General features: G+C 42.1%; 1 protein-coding gene across 1 annotated transcript in view; it reads right to left on the bottom strand.

Annotated features, from left to right (window-relative positions):
* Positions 1-22,946, bottom strand: part of ZNF827 (zinc finger protein 827) — a 127,224-nt gene that overhangs the window by 83,657 nt on the left and 20,621 nt on the right. Inside the window, exons 2-3 of the mRNA XM_014949965.1 lie at positions 16,778-17,788; positions 10,052-10,224 (exon numbers count right to left, since the gene is read on the bottom strand). Of these exons, the coding sequence (XP_014805451.1) occupies positions 10,052-10,224; positions 16,778-17,788 (1,184 nt within the window). The remainder of the gene's footprint in view (positions 1-10,051; positions 10,225-16,777; positions 17,789-22,946) is intronic.

Below are 22,946 nucleotides of genomic sequence, written 5' to 3'. Positions count from 1 at the left end.
AATATGCTTAACTGTTAAAAAATGATCCATTTCCATATCTGATGGTTAGCCAGCAGGGGAGCAGGATATAAAGCACAGAACAACCTGCAACTGGCAAAGCATGCCAGTATTGCATATCAGATAGATTTAACTCCAGAAGTGAATGGCTTCAGAACCCCTGCTGTTGAACTTTAGTTAAGGCTTGAGCAGAAGCTGCTGCAACTTCAGCAATCGTGGGGTCTTCAGGTCATGGGTTTTCTTCTGCTCCTCTAGTTGCCAGGGCTTTAAATCTACCGCCTTCCTAAATGTTTGCACTCTGCTTTACTGCCCAATTCACTTAAGATAAGAGAAGGATTTGGTGGCATTTATCAGGCAAATATGGTTAGTCTACTGAGGGTGGAACCATCTCAAGGTTAAAGGAAAGAGAAATTCCTGCTGCTGCTGCCCTTACACAACTAACCATCCATTCATCCTCTCACCATGATTTCCTCTGCTTATTATAAAGAAAGGCCTAGTATTACTGGGGAATCGGAAGCCTTTTTCTTCGCTGTAAACGATAGACTGTTTTCACATATCCAGAGCTCAGCAACACACATCCTGCTATTGGAATTTCTCTCAGAATATTTAATCTCATTATTACCAGTTATTTCCTACTGATAAGGATATAGCAAACATCAAATTCTCTTGAAGAAGAACTAAGTGATAAAAACCTCCAGAAATATTTTTCACGTCCTAAAACACAATTCTTGCTATTAGGTAGGAAACAAAAACGCTGTAATTCAATTGATTAAGTAGTCATTACGTAAGTACAAAAAAAAGGACACATTGTCAAAACATGCATTCTGCAAGTTCAGAAATGGTCCTTATTAAATAGTCTATCACACTTAACATATTATCAAATTGTTCCCCTTTTTGCACCTCTAAAGAGTAAGTGAAAACCAATCCTATAATTGCTTGTGTTTCAGGTTTTAAAAATCTTTACTTCTTTACAAAAGGCAGGAGAAAGACAATCCACAGAAAACAAAATATCTTGGTAGCATTTTTACCTATCATTTCTCTTCTTTCTATCATCTTTTCTCCACCCTCTGGTTATCAAAGGATACAGAAATGTGTAACAAGGTATTAACTGTTTTCCACCCCATTAAAAGTAAATCTGCAAGCAAGATGGCTCAACAGTAATTTAGCACATTACAAAATATGCAAAGAACTGGACTGAATGCGTGTGACTTCACCAATAACAACAAGAATTAACGGCGCACAGGAATTATGTCAATGCTCTCCAAAGCTGAAGAAAAAAAACTCATGGGCTTTAGCTTTCCTTCATTTATATTGATGTCTATTTCATATCACATGGTGTCAATTAGTTGGAAAAAGCTACTCCAGTGAGGAGAGAATCAGCTGAGGCTTCCCAAAGAGGTGTCAGGAACAAGTGTAGAATTATGAGCACTGCAGGCAAAAAGTTACACCAAACAAGCATTCAGTCAATAAAAGAAGGGTCTGCCACCCACACTCTCAAAAACAACATCAGAAGCTTTAACAGAGATTCCAGACTTCCTTTTAAATTTTACCCCAAACACATGAGCATTTTATAAAATTGGCAATATTAAGAGATTGATAGAAAAGTTAGTCTTCTCTGTACTTTCCTATAAACTACGCAAGTAATGATTAGGTCCACCAAACCTGACATGCAGTTTCAGAGATGACTATGCTCTGACAAGCCATGGCTCCAGCTTCTTGTGTGCAATAATTCTGAGCAAATAGCTCAACATGGTGGACAAAAGAGCAGCAGGTGTACTCTTGTTATTAACATACTACTCTTTAAATAGCCTCCATCTTCGCTGCTCCTTACTTGTCGACATCTAATTAATCTCACTGAGTATTGATCTCATAACCAAAGCTACATGTTGCTGGTAGGTAGCTGAATCAGATTCCTAACAACAAAGCAAACTCTCCAGTGCCTTAAAGTTCAAAGTATAAGAGGGGAAAAAACCACCTCTCAAGCTATGCCTACTGGGAGCAGATGTCTCTCTCTGGGAACAAGACCAAAAAAACCCATAGAATCATAAAAATTGTCTAGGTTGGAAGGGACATTTAAGATCATCTAGTCCAACCATCAACTTAACTCTGATTAAAAAAAACTAAAACCAACCAAACACAAAACAAAAAACCCAACCCAAACCAAAACCAACAAAAAACCCCAAACAAAAAACCCACAACCCATCACTAAACCATGTCTCTAAGCACTATGTCAACCTGTCTTTTGAACACCTCCAGGGATGGTGCCTCAACCCCTTCCCTGGGCAGCCCATTCCAAGGCTTAATAACCCTTTCCGTGTAAAAATTTTTCCTAATATCCAACCTGAACCTCCCCTGGGGCAACTTGAGGCCACACCCCCAGCTCCCTCAGCCTCTCCTCATAAGCCTTACTCTCCAGACCCCTCACCAGCTTCGTTGCCCTTCTCTGGACCTGCTCCAGCCCCTCAATGTCTTTTTTTGTGGGAAGGGGCCCAAAACTGGACACAGCCCTCAAGGTGGGGCCTCACCAGTGCCCAGTACAGGGGGATGATGACCTCCCCAGTCCTACTCCCCACGCTGTTCCTGATACAGCCCAGGATGCTGGTGGCCTTCTTGGCCACCTGGGCACACTGCTGGCTGTTCCAACACCCCCAGGGCCTTTTCTGCCAGGCAGCTCCAGCCACTCTGCCCCCAGCCTGGAACGCTGCAGGGGGTTGGTGTGACCCAAGGGCAGGACCCGACACTTGGCCTCATTGAACCTTGGCCCATCCATCCAGCCTGTCCAGATTCCTCTGCAAAGCCTTTCTACCCTCCAGCAGGTCGACGCTGACATCCAACTTGGTGTTGTCTGCAAACCCACTGAGGGTGCACTTTATCAGTGATCTGGATGAGGGAATCAAGATGTTAAAGAGAACCAGCCCCAGTACTGAGCCCTGGGGGACACCACTTGTGACCGGCCTCCAACTGGATTTAACTCCATTCCCCACCACTCTCTGGGCCCGGCCCTCCAGCCAGTTTTTAACCCAGTGGACAGTTCCTCCCATCCAAGCCATGGGCAGCCAGTTTCTCCAGGAGGATCCTGTGGGAGACTGTATCAAAGGCTTTGCTGAAGTCCAGATAAACAACATCCACAGCCTTTCCTTCATCCACCAAGCAGGTCACTTTGTCACAGAAGGAGATCAGATTTGTCAAACAGGACCTGCCTCTCATGACCCCATGCTGGCTGGGCCTGATCACCTGGGTGCCCTTCCTGCATCATGTAATGGCTCTCAGGATGGTCTGCTCCATGACCTTCCCAGGCACCAAGGTCAGACTGACAGGCCTGGAGTTCCCCGGATCATCCTTCCGACCCTTCTTGTGGATGGGCATCACATTTGCTAGATGCCAGTCAGCTGGGACCTCCCCAGTTTGCCAGGACTGCTGGTAAATGATGGAGAGTGGCTCAATGAGGAGTTCCACCAGCTCCCTCAGTGCCCTCGGGTGGATCTCATCTGGTCCCATAGACTTGTTTGCATCCAGGTGTTGGAGCAGGTCCCTCACCACCTCCCTTTGGATTATGGGGGCTTCATTCTGCTCCCCACCTCTGTCTGCTGGCTCAGGGGTCTTAATACTCAGGGAACAACCTACTCTATCAAGTACCTCGGCCTTCTCCTCATCCTTTGTCACTATGTTACCTCCCACATCCAATAGAGGATTGAGATTCTCCCAAGTCCTCCTCGTTACTAATATATTTATAGAAATTATTTGCATTGTTCTTAACATCCAAGGCCAGGTTAAGTTCTAGTTGGGCTTTTACCTTTCTAATCTTTTCCCTACACAGCCTTACATGTCTCAAGGAACAATCAGACACATACAAAAAGATAAGACACTATAAAACGAAATACCACTTTTTGCCTTTTGTGCCATAAGGTTGTAGGTGCAAAAGGAATTAGGAACATTTATTTTCATGGCAAACATACATGCTCAACTGCCCTACTCAACTTTTACAGAAGTGAAGTCTTCAATCAAAGGTCACTAAACAGTGACCCCTTTTTGCAAGCTGTATTTCTCCATGGCTGAAGCAGTCAAGGAGTCTGGCTGTCCATAATCAACATGCAGATACGCTAACAAATAGCTTGCTTTTTATTTTCAGTCAGTTAATTATTTAGAAAGGAAAATCTTAATAGCATATCAGAAAATGGATTTAAAGAACTTTTGTTGTGAAGGCTGCACTATAAAGTCTGCTTGGATGCCAACTGGCATTGGCCCAGTGCGTATGAACGGAGAGGAACCTCCCTTCCTCTTGGGATACTAGTCCTATATATTACAAAGAATGAATCCTTGTTCCTTGGTTACCAAGGACCCGAGGTAGTCAGCCCCCGTTGTTATCTTTTAGCAGCACAGTATGCTTGGGCCTTCAGCAAAGAGAATAGCTGCTAGGAATTTGCTGCATCAGAGCTAGTTTGGTACAGAGCATTCCCCTAGCATAAGCTGCGCAGACAGATTCCCATTTGCTGGTCAAACACAGAACCTGGATTTTACTACAGCCATTTACTTTTCCCCAGTAAAAACTTATGATGTGAACAGCTTTTCTCCAGCAGAAAATAAACTAATAACTTCAAATAGATTTTGACCTTCCTCCTTTTCTATCCATGGCTGCCTTTCTTAAATGAAGGCCAGTCATAGGGAAAGTTATATTGAATTAATACCCACAGTCACACTGGTGTAACCAGTGTGGTACTCCTATTCCCACACAAAAGGGTCTTTTCTTGGTTTAGCTTATGTTACTTCAAAAAGGACTTAATCTAAACTAATGAAAACCTTAGGCCAGGCCCATGCCAAGAATAGTCTGCCACTTTAATGGCCTTGGCAAAACACAGCAACAAAGCATTTGTAGAACACATGTAACGCAGAGCAAAATAACTGGTATGGGCTGCACCTCCTTCCATCCCTCCCCCTCCTCTTCCAAGGGAAGAATAAGCATCACTCTCCATCCAACAGCTTCTACGCTATGAGTTTTCACAAAGAGCTGCACAGGGACAGATCAGACCTCCTAACACCCCTAAATAGAAAGGCTAGGTCAGAAAGATGGCAGTGCAGTTATGCAACGTCCATGTCAAGCTTCATGGCTGTACACTGACTTACTATATGCCTGTACAGTCAATATAGTATTCCTGCAATCAACAGCTACTACAACCTGCCCATTCAGCCATACCTGCCTACTCACTGATTTTTTGTGTTTGGTTGGGGGGGGAATTTATTTTTAAATCTCTTTTAGTAAAATGCCTTCTGTGTCTGCATTTGAGTACAGCTGAGAGGTCTCCATTTCGCATCTATCACGTGCCCTCTGCTTTTTCATTTCATGCTCTCTTCTGACGAGTTCCCTCATTTTTCAAGTATTGCACTTTCAAAAGTTTAGTGCTATAGTGCTAGTTTTGATATGATCCTTCCCCTCAGGACACATACATTATTTATACAGTATTTTCTTTTTGAAACTATTTCCTTGCTTTGGCTGAAAGTAAAAGGGAAAAAAAAAAAGCCTCTCTGCAGGGCTAGACCAGACTAGGTGTTCCAAAAAAAATTTTTGGTACTTTTCTTTAAGATTTAAGGTATCAATGCGTTTCCTGTCTTGCCCTTGTCTCATATGCAAAAAGTGACAAGAATAAAAGGCAGATATTTGAAGTCACTTGTACCTGAGACTCAGGGCACAGATTTTCACTCGTTGAAAAGCTGTGCAAGTTTGCATTACCTCTCCTTGGCTGAGGGGAGATAATGGAATCACAGGTGCCTCCCAGGGCTCTTTAAGGTTAGCTTAAACCAAACTAAACAAAAAACCCTCCCATAAAACACAGCCGACCTCCTTCTCCCAGTGAAGATGCTTTAAAATAACCTGTCCTGTGCTTCACTAAAAGGAATTAGGAATGCTTATTCGGTTGTCTAACCCTAGCTGAGGAAGAAAGAGGGAAAAGGAAATCACCAAGGGATAGTGAGCACCTGGCTACATTCTTCAAGGACTTTCCTAATTCCCACTATGATGTAATTAATAGCCTCTCCCTAATCAGGAGGCTGATTACACAGGAATATTAATCTGAGATCTCATTGCATTGTCCCTCTTCAGAAGCAACAGAATCAAGAAGGCCCTGTGGTTGAGCATCACCTGACCTGCCTGCCATTGCATCTAACTCTTCTGTTAAACTTTATCTTCTCTTTCCTCATTTTCTGTCACACCATCACGCTTCAGCACGTGTTCACAACGCCAACCTTCTTTTCCACCGCTAAAAGAGCTGGCTCACCCATTTCTGCCTTATGTCTATATGGCAGCACAAGGAACATTTATAGATATTATTTTTGGCTATATGCTCCTCTTCCTCATCCCCCCCTTCCAAGAGCTCAGGATAATATCCTGTTGCTTTCTTGGAACGTATCTGTATGATCTCACAGCTTACCCGTCCACCAGTTGCTGAGGAAGATATGTGCATGATCCAAAGACACCAATTGGCCAAAGTCTGACTGATGCTTGTGGTATTGCTCTGAGGTAAATTTAATCCCTGCTTCCCTACCAGGAAAAACAGAAAAGCCTGAATACATCTTGCTGAATTACACCACCCCTTTCTGTTGCTTTCTGCAGAAATAATACATAAGATACTCTCTCAAGAAGAAAACAACATATATATATGTTTAGATAAACAGAGAGAATGACTCAAGCACAACCCTTGCTGCCTGCTTGGGCAAGACACCTCTCAGTTCTCCTTTTATTTTGTCCAGCTTCATGTTCAGTATTCTCAGCACCCCTGGAAACCACATTATGATACTGGAATCAAGTCCTGTCACGCTACCTCCAGATTCCTGGGAATAAGGGCCAAAACTTGTGGTTATGCATGTGCTATAATTTTTCTCCAAAACAGACTAATAAAATCCTGTGCCGCGTCTATTTTAGGACTTTTCTAAGGTGCCTATCACTGTGGAATCTAAATGCCAAAGAACAATTATAGATAATACTGCGTGCCTTAAAAGGCAGTCTACTCAATCTCCCTCGTTCGTTGTGTGTCTGTGTGGAAACTTCCCTCCTGCTTCCCTTCTTGCCTTTCACTTCCTCCCCTCCAGTTGTGAGCTGGTCCTGGCAAAGTGCCCTTATCGGAGGGACGCTTCATCAACATGGTGGGTAGCACATGTAGATCTGAATACAGTCAGGGCTGGAAGCAATCCAGCTCTCTGCTAATATTTGCTCTAGCAGGGGACAAGACACCAAAAATGTTGGCAATGTTGTATTCTGGGCCAATCAGTTTGACATAATTACCATAAAATTACACAGTGTTTATATTATATAGTTATTATTCATTAACCTAAGGATACACAAAATAAGGCAGGCCCATATGGAGACACACACAAACCACTCATGGAAATTAAATCCCTAAATGACTCGTTTCATTGGAAAATGCCTGTTAAGAACCTAGAAAAAAAAGAAGAGGTGCTTCAGCCCAGGCCTATGCTGCCGAGGAGGAAGCAAAACCAACACTATTAGTTTTTGAGGACTGCAGCTGGACAAAACACCTCAACGGGTTTTGCTTATCATCCTTATCAGTAGAACATAAACCCTGAAAACCAAAAAGCAGCATAAAGGAAAAAAGCTTGGCTTGTGATAGCATCCTAGAATAAAAATTGGCTTACAATTAGTGCCAAACACCAGCCTAGTACCCTAATTTTGAGTAGCCTTTATGGTTTTGCAAACATGTGTCTTCACCCACAGCCACAGTTGACTCATGCGGAGGAAGAGAGGGATGAAGAGCTAGAGGCAAGCTCTACCTTCATGGGTTGCCTGCCAGGAAAGAGATAAGGATCCTAGGACAATGAAGAGAACTGAAACAGAACGCTACATCCTAAGTAGCTCCCAGCTGTGCTGTACCATTTCTGATGTGTATTCATTCCAATTTGAATACCATTGGCTTACGTGTGTGTCAGATTTAAAAGAAGCACTTTTTTAATAATGACAAAACAAATCTGGTATTTTTTATCTTATCAATTTAAAATTTCACCAAAGGGAATTAAAATTCTATTTGACACTGTTGGATGGATGACTAACATGCCCCTACCTCAATTTTGATGTGATAGAAAATATTTTTACAAATGGCCTACTTGATTGAGAAAAATGCACAAAACCCACTGAAATTAAGGTAAAGCACTACCTTCCAGATTCTTGTACTTGTGATTCTTTTCATCTGTCCATAAAACTATTAACAAGGACAGAAGACCAAATGCAGGCCATCTTGTTTTGTAAGACAATTCCTTTCATCTTAAATAGAGAGCAGTTTTACCAGCCAAGACCACTGGTCCATCATGACCTGCACGACTGGACTGCATCGACTGAGGAGATTTCAGATCTTATCTCCACAGTAAAGCTAGAGGAGACTGTAATCTCTCACCCTGCACATCAAGCAGCACTGGGCCTGACTGACTTCAGTGATATCTAACTGGGCATTACTTGGTAATAGTTACTGTATCACCAAATAATTAAGACTACATTCACCTGTTTGTAGAAGGGGTCTGTTTTAAGATGATGCAGGGTCAGTTAATGAAGGGGCTTATGTTAGGCAGGGCACAGAAAAGAGCACAGAGACAGTGAAAAAGTCCCTAATTTTCTCCATTGTACTACCTGTGACCACCTACGGAAACCACCATGCCAAAAAGGAAGGGATACATCCTCAACCTGCAAATAATAATTCCAAAAAGGCAAAAAAAGCAGAGAAGAATTTCTGCAGGGAACAACAGGCATGTCCTTTCCAAAGCAGGGGACAACAACAGGTCTCTGCCAGGAAATCGCAACCTTTTAAGTGACGCATACATCTGTGCAGGCTGTCAAAAACTGAACACAAAAAGCCCCTTTCTTATCATGCTGTGTTGCCACTCTTTCTACTCATCTACTCAGGACACCTATCTGTGCCCTCTAGTCAACACGGGACACCAACTCCTAAAAGAAAGAGCTGTAAACACTAAACCTACTCATACCTGACAAGAATGAGCATGATGCACCAAGAACACCTGGGAATGATGCTTTGGTCCACAGAAAAAGAGTTAAAGGCTAAGCCTTCAGATTTTAGGGGGATGATTTCAGGCCCAGAAAAGACCTAAAACCAGCAAGAACTCCTGTTGCCATCAGTGGAATAATCTGAATCATTTACACTGAAGTGAATAGTTACTTGGGTGTAAGCTAAGTTTGTCTCAGATTCTTTAATAGCATATATGAAACCTGAACAGGCATTTCTGTCCCCCTCCACACCAGCCTGATACTCTGTTACACACATTTGTCTAAACCAGACAAAATACTAACTATAATAAAACACTTCACTGTTGTTCTAACACTCAGCTGCATTAATAAGGGAAATTTTTTGCACTTCAGCTTCTTCGTCCACGGGCTAATGGGACAGGTACCATTTTCACTTCCCCAAGCATGTTCTACAGCTTGCAAGGCTTTGTATGTTGCAACCAGCTAAGCAGACAGAGAGTTTCTTTACATTTTTATATTTTTCTGTATCAACACAGGTGTTGCTTCCTTCAAATGTCATCTTCAGTTTGAGCCTAAAACTTAGGCTGAGTTAAAAGCACACTTTAAACTTAGTGGAAACATTTGAAAACAAACCATTACAATATAACCTATTTTGTTTTGGATCCTTTGCTGCCAAAATGCCTGCAGTTAAAACCTACAGTGAGAAAAAAGTTAACACTGCAGGCCTGTCCATAGCTACAGAGATACTAGCTGGCATCCTGAAAAGCAGCACTATTGTGTTTGCATAGTGTCACATCTCAGCTAACATCCCTACTTCTGGTAGTTCCAGGTCCAGAACTAGATCCTTCACAGAGAGCTTGTGCTGCACCACGTTGACATAACCCAAGGCAGTTTGCACATCGCATAAAAGGGAAAGGCAAGCAAAGGGGAAGAAAGTTATTTCTCCCTCTTTTTATGGTCTCTTTATTTAAATAAAGGCATCGTTAGTAGTACAGCTAGGGAAATTTTGTTCTTGAAAATGCAAAAGGTTACATTGATTATTCAAGTGTTTTGATTGTCAGTAAACACTTCTCTTACCTTCATGTGTGATTTGAGATTGTCCTTGCGTGCACAGCGAAATGGACAGAGCGGACACTGATGACTTTTCAAACCTGTATGAATCACCATGTGCCGTTTCCAGTAACTCTTCCTCTTAATAACCAACCCACAGATTGGACACTGGAAAGGTTTTCCTCCTTCTTCTTCTGAAGCTTAGCAAAAGGGGGAAGAAAAAGAGAGGATCCGTTACAGTCACTTGTCAAATACTTTCCCCTTGTAAACATACTCAAGATATTATTTTTCAATGCTAGAATTTCATCTGCAAAGAGACACAGCAGTTAAACAACAACGGGTACCAGAAAAATTTCAGTTCCTCCCCCCTGCATATCCCTTTTTCCCTTAATCTAGTTATTCTCCCTCTGAGAAAGGTCACCATAATTTATAAAGGTTAATGTCCCAAACATCCTTTAGCTAATCAGTAGGGGATGGTACTTTATCTCACCTGGTCCTAATGTTCCTTATAATTTAACTGAACTGAGATGGATGTCTCTCATAATCATCACTTTGCAGCTTCATTTCCTATCAAAGGCCAGTTGTAGCAGGGTATGGAAAATATGCTTAACTGTTAAAAAATGATCCATTTCCATATCTGATGGTTAGCCAGCAGGGGAGCAGGATATAAAGCACAGAACAACCTGCAACTTAACTGCAAAGCATGCCAGTATTGCATATCAGATAGATTTAACTCCAGAAGTGAATGGCTTCAGAACCCCTGCTGTTGAACTTTAGTTAAGGCTTGAGCAGAAGCTGCTGCAACTTCAGCAATCGTGGGGTCTTCAGGTCATGGGTTTTCTTCTGCTCCTCTAGTTGCCAGGGCTTTAAATCTACCGCCTTCCTAAATGTTTGCACTCTGCTTTACTGCCCAATTCACTTAAGATAAGAGAAGGATTCGGTGGCATTTATCAGGCAAATATGGTTAGTCTACTGAGGGTGGAACCATCTCAAGGTTAAAGGAAAGAGAAATTCCTGCTGCTGCTGCCCTTACACAACTAACCATCCATTCATCCTCTCACCATGATTTCCTCTGCTTATTATAAAGAAAGGCCTAGTATTACTGGGGAATCGGAAGCCTTTTTCTTCGCTGTAAACGATAGACTGTTTTCACATATCCAGAGCTCAGCAACACACATCCTGCTATTGGAATTTCTCTCAGAATATTTAATCTCATTATTACCAGTTATTTCCTACTGATAAGGATATAGCAAACATCAAATTCTCTTGAAGAAGAACTAAGTGATAAAAACCTCCAGAAATATTTTTCACGTCCTAAAACACAATTCTTGCTATTAGGTAGGAAACAAAAACGCTGTAATTCAATTGATTAAGTAGTCATTACGTAAGTACAAAAAAAAGGACACATTGTCAAAACATGCATTCTGCAAGTTCAGAAATGGTCCTTATTAAATAGTCTATCACACTTAACATATTATCAAATTGTTCCCCTTTTTGCACCTCTAAAGAGTAAGTGAAAACCAATCCTATAATTGCTTGTGTTTCAGGTTTTAAAAATCTTTACTTCTTTACAAAAGGCAGGAGAAAGACAATCCACAGAAAACAAAATATCTTGGTAGCATTTTTACCTATCATTTCTCTTCTTTCTATCATCTTTTCTCCACCCTCTGGTTATCAAAGGATACAGAAATGTGTAACAAGGTATTAACTGTTTTCCACCCCATTAAAAGTAAATCTGCAAGCAAGATGGCTCAACAGTAATTTAGCACATTACAAAATATGCAAAGAACTGGACTGAATGCGTGTGACTTCACCAATAACAACAAGAATTAACGGCGCACAGGAATTATGTCAATGCTCTCCAAAGCTGAAGAAAAAAAACTCATGGGCTTTAGCTTTCCTTCATTTATATTGATGTCTATTTCATATCACATGGTGTCAATTAGTTGGAAAAAGCTACTCCAGTGAGGAGAGAATCAGCTGAGGCTTCCCAAAGAGGTGTCAGGAACAAGTGTAGAATTATGAGCACTGCAGGCAAAAAGTTACACCAAACAAGCATTCAGTCAATAAAAGAAGGGTCTGCCACCCACACTCTCAAAAACAACATCAGAAGCTTTAACAGAGATTCCAGACTTCCTTTTAAATTTTACCCCAAACACATGAGCATTTTATAAAATTGGCAATATTAAGAGATTGATAGAAAAGTTAGTCTTCTCTGTACTTTCCTATAAACTACGCAAGTAATGATTAGGTCCACCAAACCTGACATGCAGTTTCAGAGATGACTATGCTCTGACAAGCCATGGCTCCAGCTTCTTGTGTGCAATAATTCTGAGCAAATAGCTCAACATGGTGGACAAAAGAGCAGCAGGTGTACTCTTGTTATTAACATACTACTCTTTAAATAGCCTCCATCTTCGCTGCTCCTTACTTGTCGACATCTAATTAATCTCACTGAGTATTGATCTCATAACCAAAGCTACATGTTGCTGGTAGGTAGCTGAATCAGATTCCTAACAACAAAGCAAACTCTCCAGTGCCTTAAAGTTCAAAGTATAAGAGGGGAAAAAACCACCTCTCAAGCTATGCCTACTGGGAGCAGATGTCTCTCTCTGGGAACAAGACCAAAAAAACCCATAGAATCATAAAAATTGTCTAGGTTGGAAGGGACATTTAAGATCATCTAGTCCAACCATCAACTTAACTCTGATTAAAAAAAACTAAAACCAACCAAACACAAAACAAAAAACCCAACCCAAACCAAAACCAACAAAAAACCCCAAACAAAAAACCCACAACCCATCACTAAACCATGTCTCTAAGCACTATGTCAACCTGTCTTTTGAACACCTCCAGGGATGGTGCCTCAACCCCTTCCCTGGGCAGCCCATTCCAAGGCTTAATAACCCTTTCCGTGTAAAAATTTTTCCTAATATCCAACCTGAACCTCCCCTGGGGCAACTTGAGGCCACACCCCCAGCTCCCTCAGCCTCTCCTCATAAGCCTTACTCTCCAGACCCCTCACCAGCTTCGTTGCCCTTCTCTGGACCTGCTCCAGCCCCTCAATGTCTTTTTTTGTGGGAAGGGGCCCAAAACTGGACACAGCCCTCAAGGTGGGGCCTCACCAGTGCCCAGTACAGGGGGATGATGACCTCCCCAGTCCTACTCCCCACGCTGTTCCTGATACAGCCCAGGATGCTGGTGGCCTTCTTGGCCACCTGGGCACACTGCTGGCTGTTCCAACACCCCCAGGGCCTTTTCTGCCAGGCAGCTCCAGCCACTCTGCCCCCAGCCTGGAACGCTGCAGGGGGTTGGTGTGACCCAAGGGCAGGACCCGACACTTGGCCTCATTGAACCTTGGCCCATCCATCCAGCCTGTCCAGATTCCTCTGCAAAGCCTTTCTACCCTCCAGCAGGTCGACGCTGACATCCAACTTGGTGTTGTCTGCAAACCCACTGAGGGTGCACTTTATCAGTGATCTGGATGAGGGAATCAAGATGTTAAAGAGAACCAGCCCCAGTACTGAGCCCTGGGGGACACCACTTGTGACCGGCCTCCAACTGGATTTAACTCCATTCCCCACCACTCTCTGGGCCCGGCCCTCCAGCCAGTTTTTAACCCAGTGGACAGTTCCTCCCATCCAAGCCATGGGCAGCCAGTTTCTCCAGGAGGATCCTGTGGGAGACTGTATCAAAGGCTTTGCTGAAGTCCAGATAAACAACATCCACAGCCTTTCCTTCATCCACCAAGCAGGTCACTTTGTCACAGAAGGAGATCAGATTTGTCAAACAGGACCTGCCTCTCATGACCCCATGCTGGCTGGGCCTGATCACCTGGGTGCCCTTCCTGCATCATGTAATGGCTCTCAGGATGGTCTGCTCCATGACCTTCCCAGGCACCAAGGTCAGACTGACAGGCCTGGAGTTCCCCGGATCATCCTTCCGACCCTTCTTGTGGATGGGGATCACATTTGCTAGATGCCAGTCAGCTGGGACCTCCCCAGTTTGCCAGGACTGCTGGTAAATGATGGAGAGTGGCTCAATGAGGAGTTCCACCAGCTCCCTCAGTGCCCTCGGGTGGATCTCATCTGGTCCCATAGACTTGTTTGCATCCAGGTGTTGGAGCAGGTCCCTCACCACCTCCCTTTGGATTATGGGGGCTTCATTCTGCTCCCCACCTCTGTCTGCTGGCTCAGGGGTCTTAATACTCAGGGAACAACCTACTCTATCAAGTACCTCGGCCTTCTCCTCATCCTTTGTCACTATGTTACCTCCCACATCCAATAGAGGATTGAGATTCTCCCAAGTCCTCCTCGTTACTAATATATTTATAGAAATTATTTGCATTGTTCTTAACATCCAAGGCCAGGTTAAGTTCTAGTTGGGCTTTTACCTTTCTAATCTTTTCCCTACACAGCCTTACATGTCTCAAGGAACAATCAGACACATACAAAAAGATAAGACACTATAAAACGAAATACCACTTTTTGCCTTTTGTGCCATAAGGTTGTAGGTGCAAAAGGAATTAGGAACATTTATTTTCATGGCAAACATACATGCTCAACTGCCCTACTCAACTTTTACAGAAGTGAAGTCTTCAATCAAAGGTCACTAAACAGTGACCCCTTTTTGCAAGCTGTATTTCTCCATGGCTGAAGCAGTCAAGGAGTCTGGCTGTCCATAATCAACATGCAGATACGCTAACAAATAGCTTGCTTTTTATTTTCAGTCAGTTAATTATTTAGAAAGGAAAATCTTAATAGCATATCAGAAAATGGATTTAAAGAACTTTTGTTGTGAAGGCTGCACTATAAAGTCTGCTTGGATGCCAACTGGCATTGGCCCAGTGCGTATGAACGGAGAGGAACCTCCCTTCCTCTTGGGATACTAGTCCTATATATCACAAAGAATGAATCCTTGTTCCTTGGTTACCAAGGACCTGAGGTAGTCAGCCCCCGTTGTTATCTTTTAGCAGCACAGTATGCTTGGGCCTTCAGCAAAGAGAATAGCTGCTAGGAATTTGCTGCATCAGAGCTAGTTTGGTACAGAGCATTCCCCTAGCATAAGCTGCGCAGACAGATTCCCATTTGCTGGTCAAACACAGAACCTGGATTTTACTACAGCCATTTACTTTTCCCCAGTAAAAACTTATGATGTGAACAGCTTTTCTCCAGCAGAAAATAAACTAATAACTTCAAATAGATTTTGCCCTTACTCCTTTTCTATACATTGCTGCCTTTCTTAAATGAAGGCCAGTCACAAAATAAACTAATAACTTCAAATAGATTTTGACCTTACTCCTTTTCTATACATGGCTGCCTTTCTTAAATGAAGGCCAGTCATAGGGAAAGTTATATTGAATTAATACCCACAGTCACACTGGTGTAACCAGTGTGGTACTCCTATTCCCACACAAAAGGGTCTTTTCTTGGTTTAGCTTATGTTACTTCAAAAAGGACTTAATCTAAACTAATGAAAACCTTAGGCCAGGCCCATGCCAAGAATAGTCTGCCACTTTAATGGCCTTGGCAAAACACAGCAACAAAGCATTTGTAGAACACATGTAACGCAGAGCAAAATAACTGGTATGGGCTGCACCTCCTTCCATCCCTCCCCCTCCTCTTCCAAGGGAAGAATAAGCATCACTCTCCATCCAACAGCTTCTACGCTATGAGTTTTCACAAAGAGCTGCACAGGGACAGATCAGACCTCCTAACACCCCTAAATAAAAAGGCTAGGTCAGAAAGATGGCAGTGCAGTTATGCAACGTCCATGTCAAGCTTCATGGCTGTACACTGACTTACTATATGCCTGTACAGTCAATATAGTATTCCTGATAAAGCTCTAATACTGAACCGCTTTGTGCATCTTGTGAAGAGAGCTGACGTGCTTCCTTCCCCTCTGCAGCTGAACACCACTCCAGGGAGAACACTGACAACACCTGAAGCTGTTCTACCCAAAATATGAATCCATGATGTGAACCTTTCTATAGAAAGAGATGAAAGAAACTTTATTTTTTCCTTATTTTGAAAATGGATCATTTAAATTTCCCTGCATGGCTTGCTAGTTCTTGAAAGCTTTTGTTACCACGACTGTTTCTTCCTATTCCCTATAAGGCTGATTCCTTGACTGCCAACAGCTGGAACTGGTGGAAGGAAGTCAGAAACGTAAAATGGTTCTTGTTGAGCAAATTGGAGAAATGCAGTTTGCTGCTTTTTTTTTTTTTTTAATGACAAAGGATTGTAAAATACCAAACTGCGGAAAAAAATTTTAATGAAAAATGGCAACATAATAATCTACTCTGGTAAATTAGGACAGGGTAGTAAGCGATTATACAAAAGTCCATTTGTGACAGAGACAGCAGGAGGGAGAATTCTCCCTTGTCCAGTATTTCAAAAGCACTAGTTTTGTGCATGCTCACTGATACCGTCAGCCTCCTAACAGGGATTCTTTGATCTTCTCCATTAAATATTTTGTGTGGCCTTATTCTGAACTTTGTAAGAGGGGAAATATCATTGTATGGAATTTTAAAAAAAAAAAAAGGTACTGTACATTCATGCCTTTCAAATATGGAAACATTTGTGACAGTTTGGTCTTGAAGTGGTATTTTAAAAAGCTTTTCTACTGATTACCTAAAGAAAATGTTTCTTATTCTCGTTGAATCAAACCAAATCCAGGCCCATTGAAGAGATGTTACATAAACCTATAGCAAAACAAATACATTCCACTTAGTGGCTCAAACTGTATTCATACCTGTACTAGTGGGTTTGGATGCTCTTCCCTTAGGGACTGGCAGTAACAATAATTCCAAAGACTGTGGTGGAGTTGCTTTCTCTTGCTTCATCTCTGAAAGCTGCAGGGGATCCTCAGCAACCAGTGATTTCTTCTTCTCAGCCAACAGGGTGCCTGCAGCCCTTGCAGCAACCTCCTTGAGAAGGGCAGCTGAAGAGGTCATGGAAGCCAGAGAGAGGAAAGAACTAGCTGGAGGCGGGTGCTCCTGCCCCGGAGTCATGCTTCTTTCACTCACTTTCTTAGACAAAGCTGCTAACGTGGAGCTGGCTGACTGAGAACTAAAAGGTGAGGAAAAAGATTCAAATCTTATAGTGTCTTCAGTCCTTGAAAGAGATTTGTCCTGCAGAACGGCATTGGCTGCAGCTTTGAGTTTCAGGATAGCTGAATCAGGGGACAAACCACAGGTGGTGGTTGAGTTTGGCAGCCACTTACCTTGATTCCATATAAAGTGACTACTTGCATTGTATTGGTCACTTTGCTCCTGTTTCTCAGCAAGCTTTCTGGCAAGAACGCTCAGCTGCTGGGCATGATGAGCAGGTGGAGAGAAGGAGAGGTTTGAGCCAAGATTTACAGGGGACTCGACTCTGCCATTGACTGTAACAGCAGCATCCAGCTTGAGGGAGCCAGCCTCCAGCAGCCGCCTCAGGTTACTACTCAGTGGCTTATTTGGACCAGAAGGTTCTTCTTCACACAGAGATGACACATCAGGAGAAAGGTGCTCTTTGCTCTGTAATGTGTCTCTTACTGCCTCATTTTCAATGGAACCCAGCTCCGCTGTGTTGCTGCTAGGAGTTGCACTTCCCAAAGAAGTATCTGGGGAAGTGGACTGCTCTTGAATTCTGTCCTCAAGAGACAACTTAAAGTTCTCCTGGACTTCTCCATATGATGCTTCTGAAGGAGTTTCTGAAGAATTTCCAAACCAGCGTTCTTCTTCACTGAGTTCACCTTCCACTTCTTCCTGTCTGGTACCATCTGTGTGGAACCAAGAACAACAGTATTATTCCCAAATCTGCATAAAATAACTTCTTAGCAGAAAGTATGCCTGGCCTCTGCATGATCCTTCTGAACAGCCACCTAACATCTCCCTAAAGTGCATGGACTTGGCATCAGCCTGGACTGAGTGACCAAGAAAAAAAGTTTGCTGAAAATGAATAAGTCTTTCTTTGAAAACAATCATGACAAGCCAGTCTTTCAGTCAGTATAACTGAAACAGTTAAAACTGCAACAATATAAATATATATAATATATGTTTGTAAATTGCAAATATTTCATTATCAGTATAGTCTGTACAGAATATCCTGCAGAATATTACAAACTCTGTGGTATAAAGCAGGGATTTAATAGGCCCAGAAATTACTGGATACTTGTGTCTTTGTACAGCTAGCACAGGAGCGCCTTCAAAAGCACATCAGGTGTGTAGCTACTCAAAGTAGTTTCTTCCAGTGACTTTAAATTTCAGCCCAATCCTGCAGTGACCCCTATCTAAAAGAAAATAAAATTTGTACCAATAATACACAATTTTTTTTCCTGACTAGCTGAAATGACTAATACGTGAATGCAGGCTAAACCTCTCATCTTTCCAACTGTTTGGGAAAGGAATATCGTACACACAAAACTAATCTTTGGGATTTTTTTTTCTTATATAGACACTACTGGCTTGTCGTTTCCTTGTCATTCTTCATTAATGTCAAAGTTTTAAAGACCATCCTAAACCAAACTTAGTTTAACTGAAAAGGAAAAAAGAAGGAAAGAAGGGGGAAGGAAAGAAGAAGGGGGAAGGAAAGAAGGAAAAAGACCATCCTAAACCAAACTTAGTTTAACCGAAAAGGAGGGAAAGAGGGAAAGAAGAGGGAAAGAGAAAAACCAAAAGCATTGGTCTCAATGCAGTTAGTTACATTTTCTCCTCTCTGGTAACTGCAACACATTTAGTCTCTCCTGAGACCTAACTGACAGTGTTTAAAGCACTGTGACCCTGGATTGCTCTTCTTCCTGAGAGGTATTCAAAGTCATACAGACACCACCAAGACTTTTTTTGCAGACCATGATAGCCAATCAGAATATAGTTACGAACAACAGCAATGCTAGAATTCAGTTCATGTTATCTTCTCTTGCCAGATACCTCTCACATTTCTTGCTTTTAGACTCAATGTCCCAAGTTACAAAAGAATCTTTGTAATCACGCTACAGCAAAACAAAAGGATTTAATATAACCCTCCACTGACATTCTGGAAATAAGCCTGCATGATATGCACGGTATCTATGATCATGTATTATTCCCAGATTCCCTATTTAATTTCAGCAAATTACAAAAACTTGGAGAAAAAATGATGAATAAAAACTTAGGTTTTTTTATTTTATTATTATTGCTTTGATTCAAACCCAGCCAAATGTATCATGAGTGTAGAGATACCCAACATACACTCTGAAAGCAGAGATATTTTTTTTTTTTTTTAATGCTATACAGAATATGAGGAATAGTCTCTCACAGTAAGTTCCTTTTACTCAAAACCCCTTGGAAAAAAATTCACCAATGTTTTAAGTGCCCACAATAAAACCACTCCGTTACCTTAGATTAATAATTCAAGCAGAAGAGGGCTAGCATCTTTCCAATTCAAAACAAACAAAAGCCAAGCAAACCCCAAAGCACTTACCTAAAACTATTTTTATATTATCCAAGTTAACATCACAGACACAGCAAGATTAACAATAACATGTGCATAAAGGCCAATAACGTGCACATTCAAACAAAGAAAACAGAGCCAGCTCTTATGCTGGTTAAAGGAGAACTGAATGTGTTCCATTTTCACCCTGTGAACACTTAAAAAGTAACTTGAGGCATGTCTGTTCAGTTGGGTGCACTCAGATGAGAGATCCATCCACTCATCCCGGGTGCAAGTTCTGGATGGGAAGCCAAAAAAGCATCCTACTGGCACTTTGCCTGAATCCATACACCAAGAGCAGGGCACATCCTGTGGGACACAGCCTAGAGTTGACACCAGTACACAGCTTCTGAGCCAGAGCTACCCTGCATCCTACCACTTACACCCATGTGTCTGCTTACGTCTGTCTGTGTTAAAACAACCCCTCTTACCCCCTGCAAGCCCTGTTCTCTTTGTGTCTCTGCAGCCTGTCCACAAACAGGGAAGGAGAACTGGATTTCCCTTTGCTCAGAAAGTCATCCAAAAACTACAGTTTGAGAGAGATTCAAGTGTAAATGGTTACAAGAGGAAGTGGATTTCTGTTTTAGAGAAATATCCAGCTTAAAAAACACCCAGATTTCTCTGTTCCTTGCTATAAGCCTCAATTTCTTAATGTTGATAGGCTTCCTAGTCGCAACCAGCCTTTAAAAATAACAGTTAAATAACAATGTTTTACAAATCTCTCAATCTTATTCATCTTATTTGCACTGGAAAGAAATTATTCCTTCTCACCTGCACCAGTTTTTGCTCTAACCATTAAAGTAACGTCCCACATGAATTTGCACTATCTACCCCTCCTCTCCAAAGCTGACTTGCACAGTAGCTGAGGAACAGGACACTGGTATTTAGAGTTGATGGCAGAATGGGAGGAAAGGAACTATCTCTGCTATGGCACAGCAGCAATATAGCTTTCTTTGACAATGACACGACCACACTATGCCTGAAACCAAAAAAAATAAGGTAGTTGCTATGGCACAGCAGCAATATAGCTTTCTTTGACAGTGACACAACTATACTATGCCTGAAACCCCAAAATAAGGTAGCAATAGCAGAAGAGATAGGAAGAGATAGGATAGTTTACCTTGCTTTTTGCAGACACGCACATTCTCAGTTGGTCTTGCCTATATGAAGAGCAGCCACCAACATTTTATAGACAGGGAGCAGCAGGAGTGCAGTACTTCTAATTTAAAGGTTTGCTACCAAGTCCAGAATTTCCCTCCTCTTTGGGTAACGCAGTGAGAGCTCCCCCTCCTGTTACTAATTTACCTGTAACCACTCAGGCACTCGAATCTCCAAGTGGTCTCCATAACAAAGGGCAAATTTCCTTTGCAGCCTCTCTATCCCAAAAGCCTGCTGGATTATTTTTTTTTCCACCAGCACAGTTTCTTTCTGTACCCAGAAACCAGACCTCTAACTGCTGACACAGTTCTAATTTTCCTCTTCTCAGTAATTCCCTCAGTTGCTGCAGTATCAAGCCCACTGTATTTTAAGGCTGTAAGGTTAATGCTGAAAAAGCCAGCAACAGTGTCTTAACATGAGTTCAGTCAAGCCTCCTTTTTAAACAGTAGTGAATTGGTTTAGAAGCATAACAGTGAAGCCTGGCAATTTCATTTCTATGAAAAGTTGCCATTCAGGGCCTTCCGGGCAGGATTTTAACCCCGTTGAGTTGTGAGCCTGTGAGTTTGAACGTGCTTGAGAACTCCAGGAGAAATTAGTCCAATCCACCAATTTCCCTATGATTTCAAATTAAATAAAACGTTCCCTCAGAACTCAGAAGGCTCATGGGACGCTCAGACCAGGTTTCTCTGAAAGAGGAGCCAACCTCCATGTGTCTGTCAAGAAACTTCAGCTGTATTTCACACCGGTGGCAAAAGATCTGCCTGATTTATTTTCCCCTTTTCTCACAACATAGCTAAGGAGCTCCAATAAGAAGTCCTTGAAAGCTTGGAATAGAAAAGTAATAACACATTTAAATTTCTTCTCTCCACCATAAATGTACCATAATTTGTTATTATAGATTTACTTATGAATATTACGCTGCTGGCATTTCATTTCTACTGCAGCCTGAAATCCTAAACATGGGTACAAAAGAACATGGAAGTTGCAAAACAGGAAAAGGTAACTTCAGAGTTAGAGGCAAATTCTCACCAACTTCATTTGGAACAGAACCTGGCTAATCCCACCAACTTTTACTGAGCAACCACTCATTGGATTGCCTCTTCGCAGTGTAATTCAAGAGTCAAGACTTGTCAGTGCTTCTCTTCCTTGATTTCCACGCCAGTTCTGGAGCCAGACTGCTTCCCAAACCATTTGTGACTGGCAGAGGCTAGTGGAACTTACAGGTGTCCCGCTTGCTTCGGGACTACCCCATCACACAGCACCCAGGAGCCTCACACAGGGGCTTCCCAGCCCTGTCAGCAATGACACAAAACACCTAAGTGCTGTTGGGCGACTGCTGCCACTGACGTAGCCCAGTATCAACCTCTGGCAAAGCCCCAAATGTGTGCAGAAGCACTGTCTGAAGAAGTGCCAGTTTCCCCGCCTCGTCCACGCATCTGCTTGTTTTCAAATGTGGAGAAGTCCTCTTTCCTCTTCAAGAGATCAGTTTGAAAGATAAATCTTATTGATTGCAAAGTATGTGATTTCACTTTATGAGCATCTGCCCTTTTACTTAGGGTGGCGAGTAGAATTTGACCCTGATATCATTAGCAATGTAAATATTAACTTGCCCAAACTACTTATGTCTGAAAACTGAGAAAGACAAACACGTTTGTTGATTTTTATACTGAGCCACCCAATTCAAATGCTGGGAACTTGAACTGTACCCAACGTAATGTACACGTTCCATTCCTGAAAGTGGCCAAGTGTGAGATGATCCACAGTTCAACTTGTTAGGACTTGGAGTGGAGAAATATGAATATAGCAGGCTGGATCTAGAAACAGTCTGTGTGGCACATGGAAAAGGGAAGAGTCTCCAGGTTGTGGCACTGAGTGATAGACGTGGGCAGTGAAAACATCCTTGAAAGAACACCATTTGGACCACCAGAGTTTATCTGAGAAGAGGCTACAGCTAAGGAACCCACTCCAAAGACAACAAATTTTCATGCTGAGAAGGATAAAATTTCACTTTAATCATTCAGTGCAATGAGTAAATTAAAGAACTTCAATACAGAATTAACATTGCAAATCCATATGCTACAGCGATATGAAACATATGGAAATTGTAATTATGGGATTACAGAATGAAAATTAAAACAAATATAAAAGTAGGTAGAAGTCAAATAATTTCAAAGAAATGTGCACTGGAAAATTGCTGAGGAGATAAATTAGATAAGATTGCCCTATCTTCACCAGTTACATTTCAAATACAATCTGGGAATCTACAGGACCAGGATTTAAAGGGACAGGAGACCCAAAGTTCATTTTTATTA

The sequence above is a fragment of the Calidris pugnax genome, unplaced genomic scaffold (genome assembly GCF_001431845.1).
Source record: "Calidris pugnax isolate Ruff unplaced genomic scaffold, ASM143184v1 scaffold42, whole genome shotgun sequence".
Classification (NCBI taxonomy): Eukaryota; Metazoa; Chordata; class Aves; order Charadriiformes; family Scolopacidae; genus Calidris; species Calidris pugnax.
The sequence above is the reverse complement of the archived record's forward strand: the minus strand, read 5'-3'. Positions and strand labels throughout refer to the sequence as shown.